General features: G+C 36.4%; 1 protein-coding gene across 1 annotated transcript in view; it reads right to left on the bottom strand.

The window, feature by feature from the left end:
• Positions 1-23692, bottom strand: part of BCAS1 (brain enriched myelin associated protein 1) — a 102155-nt gene that overhangs the window by 13132 nt on the left and 65331 nt on the right. Inside the window, exons 9-11 of the mRNA XM_060185116.1 lie at positions 22862-23038; positions 12001-12042; positions 6421-6591 (exon numbers count right to left, since the gene is read on the bottom strand). Of these exons, the coding sequence (XP_060041099.1) occupies positions 6421-6591; positions 12001-12042; positions 22862-23038 (390 nt within the window). The remainder of the gene's footprint in view (positions 1-6420; positions 6592-12000; positions 12043-22861; positions 23039-23692) is intronic.

Genomic DNA, 23692 nt, shown 5'->3' with positions numbered 1-23692 from the left:
GCTTTACAACAATAACTCCTATTCACAATTCTTTCCTCCCTTCCTTTCTTCCTCTCTCCCTTGACTTCTTCCTATTCCTCTTCTCTTCTCTCCTTGCAGAATCCTCTTTCAATGGCAAATTAAAATAGTTCATGTTGGGCTTTCTATTCAAGGGACCATAACCACAGAAACTTATTTTTTCCAGCTGTCAAAAATAGCAATGTTACTGTTCAAAGAGCCTAGTTAACACTTAAGGAACAGTTTAAAGACAATTTGAGAGATTTTTCCAGTGTGATACTGAACAACTTTCTTCATGACGTTTAATTTTATTCGTGAGAATCAAAAGAGAAGCATCTTAACATGGTTAGCCTGCTGTGTTCAAGTGGATCTGGTGCTGTCATTCAAGCCGTGCATATTAATAAAGTCATTTTTAAATTTCTTTCATTGTGTCATGCATTCTGATATCTACAGACTGTGAGTTATAGTTGATTGGACTATGTTCCATACACAGTACTTAGAAATTCAGAATTCTCATGGAAATATTTGGTGTCCATTTGCTTTCTTTGATGATGGAGATCTAGGCCAACCCATGTTGAAATTTAAAAGAAAAGTTGGAATGATATTTAAATTGAATGTGACAGTTAAGATTGTTCATTAGATCAGCTTCAGTGTAACAGATCCAGAGAACTGAACATGCTAGGAATTCCCAAGATAAAGGGTGTGATTTCAAGCTTTCTGTATTATAAAACATTTACTTGAGAGGCTTTGGGGACTGTTCACTCAGTAGAGCACATTTCCTTCAGAGCAAGAGGCATGATTCTACAGAACACCATGGATGACACCAGGGAACTCCACTGATGGTGGAATGGTGCTGTGGTATCTCCTTTCTCTCTCTCTCTTTCTCTTTCTCTCTCTCTCTCCCTCTCTCAGAAAAGGAGAAACTGTACTGAAGAGGCCGCCCAGTGGCCCTGAGCATCCAAGAGGGTAAGAGGCTATTTATTGCCATCCTATTAAAACAACAACAAACACAACATACTCATTTGAAATGAAGTTGGGCAATTCAGACAAAATTAAACTGAGGAAAAGCTCATCTTAGCTAACTCATATGACAAATTCTTCTCCCTTTTCTCTTGTTACAATTTCAGGTAAGACCAAGACACCAATATGATGTTTCCACATAAAATACTACCTTTTTTTTCTTCCCTTCCAGGGTTATTGCTGGGACTCCGAGCCAGCACTACAAATCTGATGCTCCTGGTGGCCACTTTTTCCCACTTTATTGGATAGGACAGAGAGAAATTGAGAGGGGAGTGAGAGATAAGAGTGGGAGAGAGACAGACACCTGCAGACCTGCTTCACTGCTTGTGAAGTGACCCCCCCCTGCAGGTGTGGAGCTGGAGGCTTGAACTTGGATCCTTGCACTTTGTACTATGTGTGCTTAGCTTGGTGTGCCACTGCCTGAACCCCATAAAAATATTACTTTATAATTAAAACTTTTGGTTGTCCTACCTCATTTACTCTATGATAAATCAGCTACTAGAAGCAGCAATACTAATATAAGGGTTGGATTAAGAATAAACAGATCCTGAATTTTTTTTTCAGTCTGCAATGGGAACTCCTTGCATGCACAATTTCACTACTTCTAGATAAAAAAGCCTTGTTTTTATTTCAGATATACAAATAGACAGACACACCGAGAGAAGAGAGTCAGCAAGAGACACCACAAAATCAGGGTTTCCCCTTATGTGGTGGTATTCTAGTGTGGTTTCAGGATTCAAATCTGGACTGCATGTGTAGGAAAGCACATGGCCTACTGAGTGAGCTATCTTCCACTTCACCAAAGTCCCAGATTTTGCTGTTCAATTTACTAGCTCTGACAACTGATAGAACACTTAGACACTGGGACTTGTGGTTTTGTGCACAGTGGGCCAGTGAGAGTGTTTCATTTTTTTATTTATTAATAAATGAGCTAATGCATACAATATGTTCAGACAGTGCAAGCTAAACCACTTGTATGCAATAAATAGAACTATTATGATTATTGTTATTAATAAATGAGAAGTGCCAAATAGCCTCAGAATTCCCCTTAAGGGTAGGAAGGAATGCAAGTCTGTTAGAGATAAATTTACTAAAAAAAAATTGCTACTTTTAGAAACCTTTTCTTAAAGAGCAGTTTAGTATTCATATTTGAATATGAAATTAAGAACTTTGGCTAGACAATTTCAGCTTTTTTGTTTTATGTTCCTACTGCTACCATTATAAACACCGTATTTCCTTCTCCATATAGATTTATAAAACAGAAAACTTAAACAGGCTTTTAATAATTTATGAGGCTGAATATTAAAAAACCTCTAATTTTATTACCATCTCCTCATGTAGGCATTTAATTTGCCCATTATTTAAAGCTCACAGTTTTTCTCTTAGCTTGAATATGTTATTTCAGCAAGGAATGTCTTAGAAAATTAATGATCTTGAGAGACATGAGAAAGACTAACTGAAATAATGTATGTTACAACAGTTTGAAGGAAGAACTTAACAAGTGTAAGGTGTTATTAATATTGACAAATTAGCAATCTATATCTATATATGCCTAATTACCACTTTTATTATTTAAGCTGCCTACTTGGTTTTTGGGTACATGAATACAGTTTTCTACCCACTCATTCTATAAAAATATACTTGCACTTTAAATACTCAATTTCTTGACATATAATTAATTAATATATATATATATATATATATATGAATCTTATTATATTTAGGGCATGACAGATGTCTTAGCTTTCCCTTGCAATTATTTTAAAAATATGTAGAAACCCATAGGGTTTTTGTGAAGTGGTATATCTCTACTTGTGCCAAATACAATGTTAGAATTTATATGACTCTAGTTTATTCTCCACAAAATATAATTATTTGAAGCATTATACATTTCCCATTTCTATTTTTTTATGAGAGATTAATTTCTGGAAAGCAAAAGAAGACTCTGGAAATGAACTGGCAATATACTTCTGGGGAAGAATATTTAATTAAGAATTACACTGCCATCAGATGATAAGTTCTTTGAAAGGGTTCTAAGAAGTCAAAGGCAAGATGGTAGAAAAATCAATGTTCTGATGAATAGAGACATTTATTTCAAAATATGGAAGATGCTTTTACAATTGAGCTTTCTCTTTCACTAAGTCAGTTATTGAAAAAGGTATATTCTGTGAGCAATACCTAAAGTAATTTCAAAACATTCCTCAAGTTGGCTCAAAAAATAAAAACTTCATAACAGTGCTGGTGAAATAGCTCACTTGGATAGCATACTGATTTGCCTGTGCCACCTAGTCTGAATTTGGCCCTCAGTGCATTAAAGCAAGCTTTGGTACTGTGGTCTCTTTCACTCTTTCTCTCTTTGACTCTGTATCTAATTAAAAAAATGACCCCATAGTGATGAACTCAAGTCTTTAGAACAGGTTTGTCCCCTCTCTTGTGCCCAAGCATAAACCTAGTAATGAAATCAGTTTGGAAAGCCTTGAGAAGTGTAGTTGATGTGTAATTGAAGTGTAATTGTACTGAAGATAATTGTTGAAGTCCACCATAGCAATCTAGATTATGAGGCTATTAAAGCATGTATGGGGCCAGGTGGAGCTGTACCTGGTTAAGTGCACACATTACAGTGCACAAGGACCCAGGTTTAAGTCCCTGGTCCTCAGCTGCAGGGGGAAAGCTTCATAAGTGGTAAAGCAGAGCTGCAAGTTTCTCTCTGTCTCTCTCCCATTCCCCCTTTCAACTTCTCTGTCTCTACCATAAAATAAATAAATAAATAAATACATATTTTTAAAAAAGAGAAAAAAATAAATTAAAAAAGAATATATAAAAATGTACATAAATGTCAAAGTACAAGGATGCCAATGTAAGTTTAGTGTAAACAATTGAGGCCATACATAAGATACAGATCTCAAGTGCTTACCAAATAGGGAACAGAGAAAAATATGTCTATTTTCCTCATTAGTCTTTGTCCTCCCTGAGTATAGAGTAGACTGTTCTGCTTTGTTCAATGTTGTGTCCATAATTTCTGTACCTGCTCTATAATTTTGTGTTGATTAAGTGAACAAATGAAATACAAAAACTGGAAATGTCCATCAATAGAGCAATTGTTAGAATATGATAAATTCAGACAATATGATCCAAGAAGTTATAGATAATGAGGTATCTCTTCATCAGAGGCTGCTCACTCAAATGTCCACAGAGATAAGGCCAGAAACATAAATGAGTGAACAAGGTTGGGTATAAAAATAAAGAGTGATGAGAACTGTAGTAAACTGGAAAATCCATGTCTTTCTTATATTAGAAATAACTATACTGATAATAACTATGTTCTGATGAAAACAGAACAAAGACAAGAGTATTAAGACATCTAGAATATTGGGGGAACTTAAATATTATGTACTTGGAAAAGAAAGTATCCAAGTTCCCAAGAATGATCCTTTTAATGAATAATAAATAATAAGAGTAATGGAAAAGGCCTGACATTATGAATCTACTGAAGATAACTTGGGAAAAAAACAGGCTCTTTCCTCTATTTCTACCCCTATCATATGGAAAATCAGTTCTAAAGGACATTTGTTTCCAATTTGCTCTCCTGATAGTTAAGAATCACCCAGTTTCTATTGCTAGAAAATGTTCACAGTCTATGGCCATACCATTGTAAATAAACCCAAATTTGTCTGATCTTTGGAGCTAAGCTGGATGAGTATTTGGATGGGAGAAACTATCCCCATAACATCAAACAGTCAGTTTGGGAGAATGAATTTAAGTGACATGGAGCCTCATTCGAATTGAAGTATTTATTTTGAATGGATGCAGTGTTTGGTGTAGGGATCTTTTGTGCTCTATTTGGTGTCTTGCATTGATGATGCCTCATCTTGATGATTTGGAAAAGAATGTCATTGTGTTTGCCTTTTGTTGTTGCATCTTTCCAATCCATCCAGAAACAAGAAAACTGGAAGACCCTCAATGTTATAATGTGCTATTCGAGGATCATATTTGTCATTTAGTTGGATTTCCAGAAATAGCCTAAATGTGCTTTTTATCCTGACATCATGTAACACTTTTTTTTCTTTTAATCGCAAATCACTATCCCCATTTTTCAGTGCCAAACTGCAGAGTAAATGGCCAGGAATACAAATGGGATTCCAGCCATACAGGTTGCTCACTACTTACTCTTTACTTCTCATAAGAAGTTCTATAAGAATTCAGCAATAAAAGAAAATTATTCCTGTCAACAATTTCTACTAGTTATTTTTAATATGCTTTAGCTTCCACTGACAAAGGATTTGTTTTGTTTGGTGGACTAGAAAGAATTCCTTAACAGGTTGAGCCCATGGAATTAGCTGCTTTCTCAGAGGATTAAACTCGCCAATGTTCCTGAAAATAAAGGCATACTAGAATGAAATCCTTGTTTTTCATTAAGAGAGAATTAGGCCAATGACCTTTTACCTGGGTTTTTACTTTTTGTCTTTCAATCCACTTGGGTTTTGTTTCATTGTATTATTTCAGTTCCTGACTGCTTAGATATTTAATGTACATAACTCTTCACAGATACCAAAAGATGTCTACTCATATTCCATACCATATAAGCTAAAATAACAGCAAAGCCACCATGTTATACTCTTTATGAGAAAATTAGGTCGTAATTTTTCTCAGTGGAATTACTTATACATAAACTCCATCCAAATTTGTGTCATTTGTGACATTTATTACTCTCAGAATTTTTCTAAAATTATTATATGACTTGAACTATTTGTTATTTAATCCTTTAAAAATGCCTCATACTTTCTATGTAAACAAATGTATTTTTATAGGAAACTGCATATCATTAACATAATGAGAAAATCAGTACCATTTGACATAAACAGAAGGAAACTTTATGAATAAAATTAGAAGTAATCAGTAATGTTAAATTCTAGAGATACTGTGGTCTGCCATACCTCAGGATTCAAGATCTGTCCTTTGTTAAAAAGGAGTTAGTAAGGGTTAAAGAAAGGCTAAGGAATATTACAATAAACAGATTTCTTTGTGATTGAGTCAGAAGAACAAAAGTGAACTTCTCACTGCACAACTCACATTCCAGCTATGTCCTTTATGTAACACCTACAATGAAATCTCACAGAACACCTTCAATTTGTCTCATTCCATCTGTGATATGGGTTCTTTCTTCTTGAAAACCAATGTAGGTATTTCAGTCTTATAGTGAATGTCAAGTAATGTCAATTCATTACACATTGTTTCATTACTATCTCAATGAGGAAAAAAGAATCCCAAGGCTGATATTAAGTGAAACAATATTATTTGAAGACATAATTTTGCTGTTTATCATTTCACTTTAAGTAGCTGTTTCCAAGAAACTATCAATAATGTGAAGTGAGGACTTACTATAATTGGAAGCAGGCAGCTTACCATTTGTCTGAGAAATGTCATCAAGGATGTTCTAGGTGGTTTACGCTCTTCTCTTTTGGGTTTTTCTTCTGTGGGTTCAGGTGTGGCTTCTTCCTCATTGAGATCCACTGTTTGTAAGGCTGAATCTACTTCCTCAGACTTTGTAACCTCTATTGGTGACTCACACACCACCTGGATTATTTTGCCAGGTAATTAGACAGTGAAAAAAATATCCCCCCAAAACACACTTTATAAATGGGATCCTGGCCACCCTACATCTACTCAGTAACTATGTATTTTAATATGTATGTATTTTAATCTAAGATCATTTTCACACAAGTGTATATGCTTCAAAAAGTAATACTCAGGCCATATAATGTGCTTGTAGACAGCCAATTTCTCAACAACTGTCAAATAAATTGATCCAGAAGTGTTCATGGAGAGTTCACAGAAGTGTTCACAGAGCAGGGGCTCTGTGAAGTTATGAAGCTTAATTAGGAAGTCCCTTTTGAAGATGGCCTGCCCTTCAGCTTATGACCCATACTCTTTCTATACAGGAGATACATCCATTTGGACTTCCACAAAGGTGAGTTACACCTGGCCTGTATAAAATCTGGAGCAATCATTCATTCCCTTAAAAGTCCAGATTTAGAGATAGTGAGTATGCATCTTCTATTTCATATCCAAGTTTCTCTGCAACTGTGGAGAAATTGGCTTTGCAGAAAAGGGGACAGTGTGAAAGCCACTTGATTGAATAGACTTGACTTCCTCATGAACTCACTTCTCATCTCATTCCAGACTAGTCTTGCCACTAGGCATTATTACTTAACAGAAGTTGACACTTTCAAAAGAGAAATAAAACATGACTAAATTGTTTTCGGGCCCCAGTAAGTTATCTAGTGAGATCAGAATTCCTGGAAGGGGTTGGGCCACCAGTACCTGCATATGTAGTACAAGGTCCCATCTACCTGCACTGGGATTTCAAATTTTGTCTTCCTCATTATTCACATCTTTTGTGCTGGACTATCTTGACATCCAAGACAATTGTTTAACTTCTTTTTAAAAATATTTATTTATTTATTTATTCCCTTTTGTTGCCCTTGTTTTATTGTTGTAGTTATTATTGTTGTTATTATTGGATAGGACAGAGAAATGGAGAGAGGAGGGGAAGACAGAGAGGGGGAAAGAAAGATAGACACCTGCAGACCTGCTTCACCACTTGTGAAGTGACTACCCTGCATGTGGGGAGCCAGGGGCTTGAATTGGGATCCTTATGCTGGTCCTTGCACTTAGTGGCCACATGCACTTAACCTAATGTGCTACCGCTGGACTCCCTACTGTTTCACTTCTATTGGTGGCTACAACATGACAAGTAATTAAGGCCTGGAGAGACCTTTTCCTCTCTCCTTTTCTCCCTCCCTCCCTCCCTCCCTCCCTCCCTCCCTTCCTCCCTTCCTTCCTCCCTCCTTCCCTTCCTTTCTTCCTTCCTTCCTTCCAAGAATATGGATGATTGAAAAACTTGGCCAAAGTTACCTAGCAGGTAGAAAATTATTTTATTTATTTTTTAACATAGATAGTTATTTTAATAAGAATGGAATTGTTCATCTATAGCTGAATATCTAATAGTGACTTGACCAATAATGATATGGAACCAGTAATGGTATGAAATAAAAAAAACTTGCAAGTGGAAAGTTCTGGTATTGGTTCTAAAATATCTCTAAGAACCTGGGCTCTTTTTACTTGTCTCTACTATTGTTGACATACTGGTTTTTAATCCCTTCACTTGTTACTTCATGGATAAAAAATAGTTGCCATAGTTCCAGACACTTCTTAAGGAAGAAGCATGTGCACAGAAAAGACTTGCTTCAAATGAACTATATTTTGATTTTCACTTCATTGGCCAGAAGTGGTCTAAACTAATTACTGATGAAGATAGCTGGGTGAATGGTTCAGATCAACCACAGTAAAATTCTTTGGGGGAGTGATAATTTTACACACCTTATCTAAGATCCAGGAAAGAAATAACCTGAATGAACCTTAGGAAGGTAATGAACAGAGTCTGGTTCACTGATGTTGGTTTCAAAATTAGTCTTTTTCTGAACCCAAAATTTCCTTTGAGCACAAGAGTCTGAAGGAAATATTACTCACATAGAAAGATAAGGTTAATGGAAATTACTTTGTAAATCAACACTATCCAATCCAATTGCCAATGTTTATTTTATTTTTTTTTGGCCTTTTTAAATGTTTAGAAATCCCATAAATCTTAGGTAAGGGGCCATCATTTAAATTTATGAAAAAGAAAAATATAGGGGAGTTGGGCGGTAGCGCAGCGGTTAAGTGCACATGGTGCAAAGCTCAAGAACTGGGGTAAGGATACCGGTTCGAGCCCCCGGCTCCCCACCTGCAGAGGAGTCGCTTCACAGGCGGTGAAGCAGGTCTGCAGGTGTCTATTTTTCTCTCCCTCTCTGTCTTCCCCTCTTCTCTCCATTTCTCTCTGTCCTATCCAACAATGACGACATCAATAACAACAATAATAACTACAACAAGAAAGCAACAAGGGCAACAAAAGGAGAAAATAAATAAATAAATATTAAAAAAATTAAAAAAGAATACATACATAAGTAACAGATGTAGATGGGGAGCTTGGCTTCCAGAGACTTCCATATATTTTGATGCCAGACCCAAGAGTTGATTTTCAACAAGTCAAAAGAAGTACATTGATATATAGCATGTAAATCCAGAAGTATTTGAGTTAAATGAGTATATATTTTGTATATTTAAACACACAAAAATGGTTTTTATTTAGACAGTTTTTCAATTTCCTTTCAGGCCAAAACTTTGGAAAAAAAACATTCCTTATTTGGAGTACACAATTGCATCTGCACATTTCAATTCTGGGTATGAGGAACATAATGAAAACAAGATTTTTACTATATTTTAAATCCAAAATTTCAGTTGCTAGGCCTCAGGAGGTGAAACTATGGATTACATGAAGATAATACATATTTCAACAAATGATTTTACTTTCTGAGTTAAGTATTACATGACATTTGCTCTCGAAATTTAGTGTATCTATGTTTTACTGGAGCTGTGAATTTATAAAATTATTTATTTTGGGCTGGTGAAATAGCTCAGTGGAATAGTTTGCTGCCTTACCATGTATGTGACCCAGGTTCGAGCCTTGCCCCAACTACACTGAAGGGAGGGTCAATGGCTGTGGTCTCTTGTACCCCCTCATTGCCTCTCTGTCTCTATACCTATAGCATATGCATACTTATATTAAAAGTTTTATATTGGGATACTTTTTAGATTATCTCTTATTGGATTCATAACATAACTATTTAGTTATAAAGACCTTACAGAGACTTTATTAATCTACCTGACAGATATTCTCCAGAGAGATTGATTTTATTTTTGATAGGGGTTGGAGTATACTGTAGGAAAGGTGTTAAATTATCAGGGATTTTCCCATTTTTCTTTTTATGAAAAACTTTGAGAAATGGTGAAATCACTGTCCAGAATGAGCCTTACATTGCTTGGTAGAGTGGTTTTAATAACTTGTGGAGAAATTTTAAAAAACAAACTTAATCATTTTAAAACAAAAAGTGATTGATTAAAATTCTTTCGTAACAGTTAATCACACTTACTCATCCCACTCATAGCTTGTGGGCCATATAAACACAGAAGATGGACCAGAACTGGCCCATGAGCCTAGCTAATAGATTCCTATATTACTGAGCTCTTTCTATGCTTCTGTCCTTGAAGGACACACTTTACAAGCTTTATTCACTTTATTTTCATAAGAACACTCTGGGGGTAGATGAAATCATTTTAGTCATTTAACCGATAAGCAAACTATAAGATACAAGAGGTGGTACAGTTATTGAGCAAATATTTTTTCATATTGATTAGCTTTTGACTTATCCCTTGATATCAGTATTTTTTAAAAAATGTTTTTTAAATTTTTAATATTTATTTATTTATTTATTTTCCCTTTTGTTGCCCTTGTTGTTTAACATTGTTCTGGCTATTGATGTCGTTGTTGTTGAATAGGACAGAGAGAAATGGAGAGGAGAGGAAGACAGAGAGGGGTAGAGAAAGACAGACATCTGCAGACCTGCTTCACCACCTGTGAAGTGACTTCCCTGCAGGTGGGGAGCTGGGGCTCGAACCGGGATCCTTACACCGGTCCTTGTGGATATCAGTAATTTAACTTAAATTCATATTTATATTTCCATCTCAAATTTCACATTAAAGATGAACAGTGCATTTTAATATGTGAGTTTCAGGATAAATAATGTTCTTCAGCTAGGCAATTACATATGGAAACAAATGAAATTTGTCTTTAAAAAAAGAAATAAACTCAAAGCTAACTAGTTCAGTTCTGGATTTAATATGAAGCTTTTGCAATTAAGGTATATATGGAGAAGGATCACTGAGTTCCTGTTTGTAAGTTGTTGGAAGACTGACTCTAGAAAACAGCTTACTGTAATACAGGAGAATTATGAGATTCCTAATCTTTGTTGAATCTCTGATTGTGACTGAAGAAATGGAGTAAGAGAAAGAAAAAAAGAAAGAAGGGAAGGAAAAATAAGGAAGAAAAGCTAAAAAGAGAATAACAACAAAGCAGGTTTCAAAGACTTTTTTTTTTCTAATAATTATAGTAGAGTCATTCTAATTCTCATTCCACATCACAGAAACATTATTTCTGGAAGTTGTTTGGATTTTAACATCTGTTAGGTTTTAGCAACTAGACTAAAGTGAAAACATAAGCTTTACCCATGGAAAATAAGCAAGAATTACCTAAAAAGAGCCAACCATATTTTTCTTTGGCAAAATGATAATATTCACTTTCTATATTGAGGCACTGTGAACTCATTTATCCCATTTATAAAAATTTCCAAAGACTGCACTTTTTTCATAGCAGAGTTTGAAACTCATAAAGCCAATTTATTAATATTCCTGGGAGATATTTTGGAAAGATAACTTTTCTTTTTCTGGTGTCTCAAATGGAGCCATTTCTTTTTTCAGACATGAATGTACCATCTTGAAATTTTTGAGTGTCACTATAGAAGATGATTTACAGTACTAAAAGACACAAAAGCTAATGTGTAGACCCCAAAAGTTGATGTTCTCAAACAGAGACCAACAGGCTCAGCTTTGATTGCAGCAAGATATTCTCATGCCAGTTGCAAACTACCTGTTCTGGGTACCACCCACATAGTTATGGTTGTCATGGAAATAAAGATGAAAGAGCAATCAAGGCAGAATGAATCAGAGGATGCAGCATTATTGTCCCTTAGAGAAGGGAAAAGGTGATTTTATGTGGGATAGACTCTTTCAGCTCCCAAGTGATAACACATTATAAAAATGAATTATCTGATTTTGTATTTAGTTTGGCTGATTCAATGAATGCTACAAATATTAACTGGAATTATTCCCCGGTGATCCCTAGTTGCTTACAAGGTGAAAGAGTCTACAACAGATGAATGACAATCAGAGCATGCAAGAATTAATGACCCCAGAACTGAAATACCCAGAGGTCGTCCAACATGCCAAAGATGAAAATGGAATGATTCTGTCATTTTATGATTGACTTACATTCTCTTCTGCACATGGGGGGACTGACTCTTCTTTAACTGACTATAAAAGGAAAATAGAAACAAGAGTCAGGATGTCACACAAAAAGAGAAGAGCTTATTGGGTACAGTAAGCCCTCTGGTACAATTTTGGTCATACTTAAAGCTAGCTACTTGCTTCACAGAGAACTTGAAGGAGGCTCACACAAGTGTAAACAGGTAAGCAAGATGACATAAACTTACTATTTTAAAATTACGTACAGAGAAAATAAGCATATAGTTGCAGTCTGCATGCAGATGGAATCAGGAAAGGGGTCTTTAGAGAAAACAAAACCCACAGTGTGGGTTGGGACCAAGCAAAAGATTTTCATGTACATTTCCTAGTAACTGACAAAAGGAAGGCAACATGGCTGAGCACACAGTCATAATTAGCATTTGGCAAAAGCATATGCATTACTCAGGAAAATTCTTATACGTACAGAGAAATTTGTCACATGGTTCTCATGGAGTATTAATATAATTAACAGGGTTCTCAGTCTTATGGTGATGCTGGCACAGTAGCCAGCATCAGAAGCTGCTTTTTACATTAGCCATCAAATGGGTCAATATCATAATACCCAAGTTCAATTCAGTTAAAGCATTTCTATGGAAGAACTAATATATTCAATTTCAAACAGTTATCTCCTGTAGTATTATGAAATTCTGCTGCAAATAAGAGAGGAGCTATCCCAATACATTCAAGAGTTAATATAGCAAAATCATTATTTGGGGCCAGGTGGTGGTGCACTTGCTTGAATGCAGGTTACATTATGCAATCACCTGGTTTCGAGCCCTCAGTCCCCACCTGCAGGGGAAAGCTTTGTGAGTGGTGAAGCAGTGTTGCAGGTTACCTGTCTTCTCCCTTTCTAACACCCTCTTCCCTCTCAATTTCTGGATGTCTCTATCCAACACATAAATATAGATAATTAAAAAAATTAATCATTATTTCAGTCTAGTTTGTGAGACTCAAACTTTGTAGGATACCTTTATATTTTTCCTGTAGCTGTTCTTAGAACTTGGTGGTGGTAGTGTTTATAGACTAGTTTGAGATTAACTTGACATAGCTGCCCTTCCCCCAGCAAAACAAAACCAAACCAAAATATTTCACAAATAGTTTTGGGCTTTTTATAGTTTCCCCTTTCTGGATTCCAGCCTTAGCTCTTGTCCTTATTGCTGTGGTGTTGTAAGCTCTGCCTCTGTTCTTACCTTGAAGGCATCTAGTAGAAGTGGAGAAACAACATTTATAAATACAGCTTCAGCATTTGACCCTTCAGATACATTAAATGGGTATCAGTCACTTTTCTCAAGGCGGTACAACAAAAAAGTGGTGAAAATAGTTTTAAAAGCCAAGTCTAGTCCCTGCCATAATAACTAAGGATCACAAACACATTTTGATGGTGACAATATGAGCTTCTTTCTCTATTACAGGTGTGATTTCTCTCTCTCTTTTAAAAATATTATTTATTATTGGACAGAGACAGAAATTGAGAGGGGAAGATAGAGAGTGAAAGAGATAGAGAGACACCTGCAGCCCTGCTTTGCCACTCTCTGAATCCAGTAGCTGCCATTTAATTGTACAAACAGGTAAAGAGTTCAAAAATAAAATACAGAGCTGCTTAAATCTGATCCAGACAAATTTTGAGAGTTAATATAAAGTCTATACTAGACTGAGAAAACCCTTCTGTTGTAAGATAGCATTTTCTGTTTTCAAAATCTTTTTTTTTTTTTTTTTTTTTACTGTTCCTGATAGTTGTGATGAGTCTAATTTATGTTGTTAGTTTCCTGTGTCTGGAATATTCTTGGCTACTGATACTCTATTCCAAAGAAAAATTGTAACATGGTATCAGTAGTGGTGAGAAGTGGAAGGAGCTACTTCTAGACACTGATCTTCATTATAATTTTGTACTTCTCAGTCTTTCTGATGTTTCAAAACTTGGCACTGTAAATATGGCTTGTTTCAAAAATAAGTTTCTGTCTCATATTTTTAAAGTTGTACTACTCAGCAAAAATATTGTTTTTTTTGAGTACTAGCTCATTTAGAGTATTTCTCAAACTTCAACAACTTTGTACATAATTACTTTTATGTTTTTATTTTAAAATTATCTTTACTTACTTATTGGATAGAGATAGCCATAAATCAAGAAGGAAGAGGATGATAGGGAAACAGACAGAGACACCTGCAAAACTGACTTACCACTCAGAAAGCTTTCGCCCTACAGGGGGGGTGTACATAATTTCTTGATCTATGTATCACCTGCATTTATTTAACATATTTTAAAATAGACTATCATTTACATATTTATGCACATTTAAAATGCTTTGTACTTTTAGTAAATGTAATGTCAGCATCTTTATTGTAAATAATAGTGCATATTAAAACATTTGTAATGAAGAAAACAGTCATCAAATTCTGTAATTTTTTTATTATCCTTATTTATTTATTGGATAGAGACAGCCAAAAATTGAGAGGGAGGGGGGTGACAGGGAGAGATACAAAGAGACACCTGCCACACTGCTTCACCTCTCGCAAAACTTCCCACTTGCAGATGGGGACCAGGGTCTTGAACCTGGATCCTTGCACATTGTAACATGTATGCTCAACCAGGTGCATCACTACTTGGCCCTAAATTCTGTTTATTACAAAGTCTTTGTTTAAAAAAGTGTATCTCTCTCCCATCTCTCTTTCTCTCTCTCTCTCTCTTTTTTATTATCAGAGCACTGTTCATCTCTGGCTTATGGTGGTGTGGGAGATTGAACCTGGGACCTTGGAGCCGCAGGCATGAGAATATCTTTGCATCACCATTATGCTATCTACCCCTGTCTCCTTTCGCTCTCCTAATAAAAGAGATGAGCAAGTGAAACTTTTTTATTCTTTTAAAAATATTTTATTTATTTTAATGAGAGAGAAAGACCAGAGCACTGTTCAGTTCTGACTTATGGTGTTAGGGATTGAACCTGGGACCTCAGAGCCTCAGGCATAACCAATATGCTATCTCTTTATTCCCCACCCCCCTTTTTTATGCCCACCAGTGCTTCATGTCTGCATGATTTCACTTCTCCCAGTGGATTATTCTTTTTTAAATTATTTCTTTAACTTTTAATTTTAGATAGATACAGACAGGGAGAAAGAGATAGAAAGGAAGATACCACAGCACAGATGCATTGCCCATGAAACTCTCTGACGCAGGGGACTTTCATGCACTGCCAGGGGCTTGAACCCAGATCCTTGTTCATGATAAAATGTGCACTCTACTGGATAGTCTATCTTCTAGATTCCCAATTTTTCTTCTTCTTCTTTTCCAAACAAAGTAGAATGAACAAGGAGGTAAGTTTACAATGAGACTCATTATATTTTTATGATTGAGTCAGAGTCACCCAAAATCATTTTGCAAATTTTTGTGCATTTAATATGCTGGTCTATTGGTGTGGTCTTCATATTAGAGGTGGCTGAACTATCCAGATGGTATATTGACCCCAAATGGATAATGAGGGGCCAGGTTCCTATCCCTTTAGCTTGCTACGTGTCAGGGAAAACCTGCTCAGAACCCAAGTCTGGAATATCTTGAACTGTAAAGTTGAGTTTAATTTCACTGTTTTAACTGTGTAATCTTGGACAAATTAGCCATATATTCCTAAGTCTCGACAGACTAACCCAAAGCTTATCTGTTAGATACTGACAATCCTGGTGCTGTTTAGGAGAACAGATACAAATAATGCATATGAACAGAAAGTCATGGCTGAAGAAAAGTCAACACTTAAGTCTAGAGATTGGGGTCAAGTCACTCATCTCCTCCTAGGGAATATGTGAAGACCTTTCTTCACATGGGAGTTGGAGACACTGGAAGATGTATTAATAGTGAGAAGGAACTACCTGAATCATGTCTGTAACTAGTGGGCAGTAGCAGTTCTGGGTAACTACTGGCTACTGGTGCTGGAGCTGGTGCAACAACTTAGGTTTCTTTGACTTGGGAGAAAGGTGTTTTCTGGATGCCTAGAAGGGCTATGGTCCCTGCCATAATGACTAAGGATCACAAACACATTTTGATGGTGACAATATGAGCTTCTTTCTTCTTGTTGGTTTCCTGTGTCTGGAAACCTGTGGTCCACCCCCACTCCCTTATCTACCCCTCTCCTTTTACCCTTCTCCCTCTTTCCCTCCTCTTCTCCCTCTCCCCTCTCCTTCCCTCCCCTTTTCTCCCCCTCCTCCCTCTATCCCTTCCCCTCTCCTACCCTTCTCCTCTCCTTCCCTCCTCCCCTCCCTTAACCCCTACATACCCTCTACCACCATCCTTTCCCCCTCCCCTCCCTACCCCTCTCCCCCTCCCTCTCCCTCTCTTCTCCTGCTTCTTCTCTCTGTTCTTCTCCCTCTCCTTGTCTCTGTATTTCACTGAAATAGTGAACTGGAATAATGAAATCAAACATGCATGAGGCCCAAGTCCAATGAATGAACAAATAAATAAATAAGCGAGAAATTGCATTAAAAGGCCAAGCCAGATGCCATATGCCTTTCTAAAGAGAACTTTTTGCATGTGTTTTTTGCTTTCTTAATAAACATTATTTGCTAGTTTGCATCTATCCATCTGTTAACATGCTAGATGCAACTTTAACCTTAATGGAGCAAATCACAATGTTATTAAGGATAAGAAAATGACAATAACTCAAATTATTGAGTTATTGTATCAGACAGTGGGTTAAATGTTTTGTTATAGTGCTCCTCTTTTCCATTTTTTATTTGTGACTAGTAGTGGGTTACAATACTTCACACATACCCACCACCAAAGTTCTGTGTCCTTACACTCCCATCTCCCAAAGATAACATGTGACTTTTCAAATGGAAAAAGATCTTCCCCTGATGTCTAGGTCTCTGCTGTAACATTAAACTTTACTCCTACTTTAAAATTATACCTCCTTTTGAAGTTCAATATGTGCCTTTATTATCAATGATGGCTGCTATATTATATTATTATTATTAAAACTTTTCTTAAGCTAGGTCTGGATTTCAAATTTAATGTGCACTTGTACCCAAGCATCATTTTTTTTATGCTTGATAAAGGATGACAAATAAAAACTCCAGACACTGTTTCCTTTTCTCTTATATCGTCTCTTCCACATAGCAGAAAGCCTATGTGCTCAGGAACCAGCACAATGAGATAAGATGGAAATGAGTAAACCCCTAAATGAGAGGAATGATGAATTGATTTTTCTACAGGGCAAGTGTATTCAGAAGGGAATGTCAGAAACCAGAAAGGAAATTGAGCAGTGCAGGTGATGAAGCAACTCACAGTTTAGGAGACAGAAGATTGAAAGTATAAGCTCCATTTCTGCAGCTCAAAAGGGGTGTATCAGGTTTTCAAGCTTTCCAGTCAAAGGAAAATATTAAGATGTTAGGTTAATCAGGAAACACAGAAAGCGTGAATTCTCATTCAAACCTTGAAGCCAGGAGCACTTCTAATCTCTTACAATGAACTGCATATCGAGTTGTTACCTGGTGAATCTAAAAAAACTGTCTAGCCTTATTAACAACAAAAAAACCCAATTTGAAATCTTATGGGATCTTGTTTGGGCATTTATATTGCTGAGGACAAAAATCTAAATAGCACATTAACTTCTCAGTATAAGTTTGAATAACAAGGGTTTTTCTACTTTGAAGATCACATTCAATTCTTTTAGTATATGTGCTGCCGAAGCGAGCACAATCACATTCAGTTCTTAAAAGAATGTTCCTTTAAATTACTGTCACATGGTAACACTTAAGCCAACAGGCATCCTGTTAATAGTAGGTTTCTGGAAGCATCATTTTGATCAGGCAACAGCTGTTCTGGGTTCCTTGATTTCACAGTAGCCCTAAGACCTTTTCTATCAAACTCAAATATTTCAACCTATCTTTCAAGAGCTTCCATAATTGTTCAACCATATGCCAGACGTGCTTAACCTGGATCCCTGGGGATTCTGGGATTGGAAATAGGATTCCATATTTGATATAAATAACCCATGTGGTTCTGAGGATTTTTTTCTTTTTAGTTCTTTTTAGTCTCTTTTACTTACACTGATTATTCTTTTTTGAAAACACCACAACATTTGTAACAAATTCTGTAATACTGGATTCCAGATTAGACTTCTTTCAGTGGGACTATCACTGAAAGTCAGTTACTTTTCATTCACTTGCTAACAGTCCTCTTAATAATCTGGAATGGTAGATATTACATGCCACCTTTACAGCTGAGCTAAGTAAAGCTTAGAGGGTTTACATAATTCGCTTACATTCAATATCCAGTGATTGGCAGATCTGGTTGTGATTATATGTCTCTTAGTATTTAGAGTACATACTATATTTCTCGTATATCACTTATGTCTTCAAAGCAAAGTAGGATGGCATTCCAAATCATTTTCTGATTGTGTTTATGCACATAGTACATGAAAACACACACACACACACACACACACACACACACACACACACACAACCTTGTTCCTCCAAGTAGATTTCCAGTCTATTGATAGTAGTGACTGTGTGTTCTATTAATTGTATTCTTAGAGTATATACTAATTTTGCACTAAGTTTTTGTACTGTTAGTACCACTTTAAAAAAAAACATATATATTAACAAGAGGGGTAAGAGGAGAAAGAGAAAGAACCAGACATCACCCTGGCACCTATGCTGTCAGGGACTGAACTTGGGACCTCATGCTTGAGAGTCCAACACTATATTCACTGGGCCACCTCCTGGACCACATGTTACTTCAGAAACCACCTGTGGATATTTAGATCATGACTCTGATTGTTCATAAAATCCTTTACAAAGCACTTGCACTTGCTATGTCTCAGGGGCCTTCTATGAACTATTATGGCATTCCCATAACTACACTGAGATAAACATGATCTCCGTAAGAATATAAATGCTCTGAGTGGTGAGGTGATCTAAAATTGCATGATCCAACCTTTCTGGATCTTGCTATGAGATGAAATTTCCATTCACCGTGTTCTTCAAAATCATCTACTTTAGCTTTTGCACTCAATAGCAAAAAAGAAAATCCAAACAAGGTAAGTTCTATAAGATGATAGAACAAACAGGATCCCAATTAACTCTGAATAGTAAAGGGCAAATTTAGTACAGATAACTGAAGTTTAAACAGTTTTTGGTGAGGACAACATAATTTGAAACTAATTTTCTTGTAGGTTATTTAGTTTTATAATAGGAACTACTTCAGCTTTCAAGACTATAAGCCAAAATAACTTATAATTTAATGTCCATAGCGTATTAGGGAGAAAGTTCATTTCCAATGTTCACAACTGCAGACCTAAAATTCCAGTGTAAGTTTGTTTAAATGCCTCTTAATTAAAAGTGAAGAAATAAAACTCTTGCTTAATGAAAATATCAGTTTTCTAGCATTTCTCTTTGCTTTGTTCTCAAAATTTCTACAAGAGTATTTTTTTATTTCTCTTTTTGCCACCAAGGTTATTGCTATGGCTCGGTGCCTGCACAACAAATCCACCACTCCTGAAAGCTATTCCTTCCTTCCTTCCTTCCTTCCTTCCTTCCTTCCTTCCTTCCTTCCTTCCTTCCTTCCTCCCTCTCTTTCTTTCTCTCTCTCTTTCTCTATTTCTTCCTTCTTTTATCTCTCTCTCTCTCTTTTTGTTTCTTTCTTTCTTTTTCTTTGATAGAAATTGACAGAGAAATTGATACGGGAGGAGAAGATAATAGATAGATAGATAGGTACCTGCAGAACTACTTCACTGCCTGTGAAGCTTTCCACCTGGAGGTGGGGAGCAGGGGTTTTGAACCTGGGTCCTTATGCATGGTCACATATGCACTTAACTGGGTGCTCTACCAGCCAACCCACTAAAGAATTCTTTTATAATCAATGCTTACTCTAATTAAAAAAACAAAGCTTTTCATTTTATTTCATAAACTGACATGAGAATGAAGTCTGTAAGAAGGTAGTGGCATATTAATGTTACCCTTTCAATGTTCAGTACTTAGAATACTCTTTAGAGCACATGCACACCACACACAACTTGACACAAAGTAATAAAATATACTATCCAATTTCCTTTATATTACTAACACAGAGTTATTACGTCTGATACTATTTTCTGCTTGGATGAAAGAAAGAAAAGCAAATTTCATTTATTTACTTTGTACTGGAGCACTGAGCAACTCTGGTTTATGGTGGTGCCTGGGACTGAACTTGGAACTTCAGAGCATATTTTTCTATAGCCATTATGCTATGTCCCAGACCCTCCAGATGATTTTTTAAAGTTTCTCTTAACTTCATTATTTTTATAGCCTGCTTATATAAATAAAGACAAATAGTGACGAGAAACAGTGAGGCTGACATAAATCAAATTCTACCATCAAGAAAATGAGCATCACATGATTCTGTTTTCAATGAGAATAGTTTGAATTTCCCAAAGAACTAGTGCATTCTTATGGTTCCTAGAGTTCGGGAAAGATTAAATACTTAAAAGGTATCTTGGTATCTTAGTAGCTTGGTATGTTCTCCAAATAAGATGGCATAAGAGGACACAGAAGTAGATGTGGTTGTTGCTTCAACCCTCAGGAAATAAAGGTCTTTGGTAACATAGCCACTTCTGTGTTAAACATACTGTTTAGGGTTTTAGGGGGCAGTGCTGCATTTAATCCTCACTTCATTGATTGTGATGACATAAGTATAGTTACTTGCATTTTATAAAAGGGGAAACTGGAGCTTAGAAAGATGGTTTGGGATTCAAAGTCATCTGCCTGGTTCCAAACTTTTAACTTTCACATAAGTGCTCCTCAAACTTTAGTCATTTGTCAGCATGCTAGATACTTTCCCCACATTATATACACCATCTGCGGTGTCTTATGTGTGTATAAAGTCAGATTTCCCTGCAAGGACAGCATCCACTGTCAAGCCTTCTGTATTAATCCACTCAAGTGTTAATGTTGAAGCTGTGCTCTCCCTGGCTGCTCCTAGCCTGTGACTGAGCACAGCAAGATGCTGGAGCTGTACTGTTATGACTCCCCAAATGGGCAAGCTGTGTTCTGGGATTTTCTACTGATTTAGCATCACCCTTAGTCTAAGGTGTTTCCCACATTTCCTCCTTTCCCTTTCTCCTGTCATAAGGGTCAAATGCTCCTGGTGGTCTATTCTTCATCTGCACTTGTCTCCTCCTATTTATACTCCATCGCCCTTCTCATCCAATAAAACTCTTGTCCATCAATTCTAGAGAAGCCAAACTTACCAGTATTTACTAAATAGGACTTACATTATATAACACTTTGCTCTTAATCTAAATACTTACACACACCTGGAGAAGTTGTAAAGTCTTAAGCTTAATGTGCTGTTTCTATTTTTTCATATTATACCTTGAATTTATTTCTTTTTCTTTTTTTCTTAGATTTTTGATCGTAGGATAAGAGTGGTACAATTTAACACAATTTCCACCACCAGAGTTCCATATCTCATTCCCTCCATTGGAAGCTTCCTGATTCTTTATCCCTCTGGGGGTATGGATCAAAATTCTTTATGGGTTGCAGAAGGTGGAAGATCTGGCTTTTGTAACTGCCTCTCTGCTGAACATGGACATTGGCATATTGATTCATACCCCCAGCCTGTCTCTATCTTTCCCTAGTGGGTTAAGGCTCTGGGGAGCTGAGGTTCCAGGACATACTGGTGTGGTTGTCAGGATGGTGTCATGGTAGTATCTGCAACTTTATATCTTAAATTTCTGTCTGATCACCCAATTAACCCTGCTTGTCAGCAACATATGTATATAATTACACAGAAATTGCTCCATGTTACTAATATATTGGTGATAAGAAAAATTTAAAAATAAGTAATGGTGGCTGGCATTTTTTTTTATAAATTTTTTTTGTATAAAAAGCCAGACATCATTCAAGCTTTCACAAAGTATTAGAATTTTCATTCTGGACAAAGCATAGAAGGAAGATTTCTGAGAAGCAAGAAAAAATATTTCTGAGTAAACAGGAAAGAATTTCAGAAAATCAACCCGATGAGAGATTGAAATTCATACCACAGTGGCAGATGTGTTAACTACCTATTTTTCATCATGTGAAAAGTGCCACAGATTTTTTTGGATGAAATTACTAAATCGTGTTTTTCCAGCTCTATGAATTATACCTCATTCTCCCTCACCCCTGATCTCTTGCTCACCTTTTGACCACATTTAAAACAGGCCAGAGTTCTGAACATGGGAGGGAAGCTTGGGTTTGTTCAGCAATGTTCATCAAGGAGTAACTCTCAGAATGAGTCAACCTTACCCACTCCACTTCTTGTAGCTCCTTCATTATAAGTAGAAAAAAACAGTGGTTTGAATTTTCCAGTCACAGAGCACATTACATGCTTGCCACAATGGCAGTAAACTAGTGGACATCTTGGCTTTCCAAAAGGAGACTGAGATCTCTAAGTTCACAAAGACTCATCACATTAAGCTGGGGGAAAAGAGAGCCAGAGTCAGAGCTGTTCACTTCACCAGAATGAGAGTACTCAAAGGAAACTAGGAGAAAGCCAGAGTAACTTACTAACTTGGAGAGAAAAAAATTTAATAATGAAATATCAGAACCCTCGGTTAACAATAGAATAGCTCCAAAAAATGAGAGATCCTCCTTTGTCATTTTCTCTCCCATGAAACCCATGAAAGATATATTATCCATCCCAGGAGTAAATTAGAAGAAGACTTTTCAATACAATGGCTAACAAGTGACTTTTGGAGAAGAAAAAAAAAAAAAAACCACCTCTATACATTATATTATCGAGAGCACCTATTGATCCAACAAAGATAACTCTTCAAGATATCTGAGTCTGATGAACTTTCCAAATCTTAAAAACAGGACTTACCTTTTTCCAAAAAAGTTTGCCCAGAGGCAGAGATGTAGGGTTCCCTTTTTCCTTGGCACCTTCCTTGGCTGTTTCAGTGGTTGTAGGGTTCTTGGCTGTCCCTTGGTTTTCTTGGGGGACAAAGTTGACTTTGTCTGACTTGAGGTCAGTTGAAGTGGTGGGTGACTGTTCAGCACCCTATAGAGTTAAAAAATAAAAAATCACCTCACAATTTCAAAAGTGAAATATTAATTTTTTTTAATAAACATGACCTACTAGTTTTCTCCTTCATACTTCATACTCTGTGTTTTCCAAATATTCTGTGATGAATGTGGATATGTGTTAAAACTTTGGAAACAGCAAGCAGTTTTCTTTTTGAAATAGAACCATTATCACATTCATGTAAATAATTCATTAAGGGTATAGGTAAGAAGCATTTTGCTGTTAGAATGTTAGTTTGTGTTGAGGTTTTTTTTTTTTTTTAAGAAACTTTTTTTTTTCACTTTTGTTACCCTTGTTCATCATTGCTGTTGTTATTGTTGTTACTGCTGTTGTTGGATAGGACAGAGAGAAATCGAGAGAGGAGAGGAAGACAGAGAGGGGAGAGAAAGACAGACACCTGCAGACCTGCTTCACTTCCTGTGAAGCAAACCCCCTGCAGGTGGGGAGCGGGAGGCTCAAACCGGGATCCTTCTTCCTGGCTGCCCCCCCCCCTTTTTTTTTTTTTAACAAACTTATTTATTTATTTAAAGAGAGCAAGATCAAGGTACTACTCCGCTCTGGAATATGCAGATCTGATGGAAGCTGAGTATTTTCCTGCTGAGTCACTTTCCCAGTTATAAACTCTTGCTC

The sequence above is a fragment of the Erinaceus europaeus genome, chromosome 1, assembly GCF_950295315.1.
Source record: "Erinaceus europaeus chromosome 1, mEriEur2.1, whole genome shotgun sequence".
Taxonomy (NCBI): domain Eukaryota; kingdom Metazoa; phylum Chordata; class Mammalia; order Eulipotyphla; family Erinaceidae; genus Erinaceus; species Erinaceus europaeus.
This window is presented reverse-complemented; position numbering and strand designations above follow the sequence as displayed.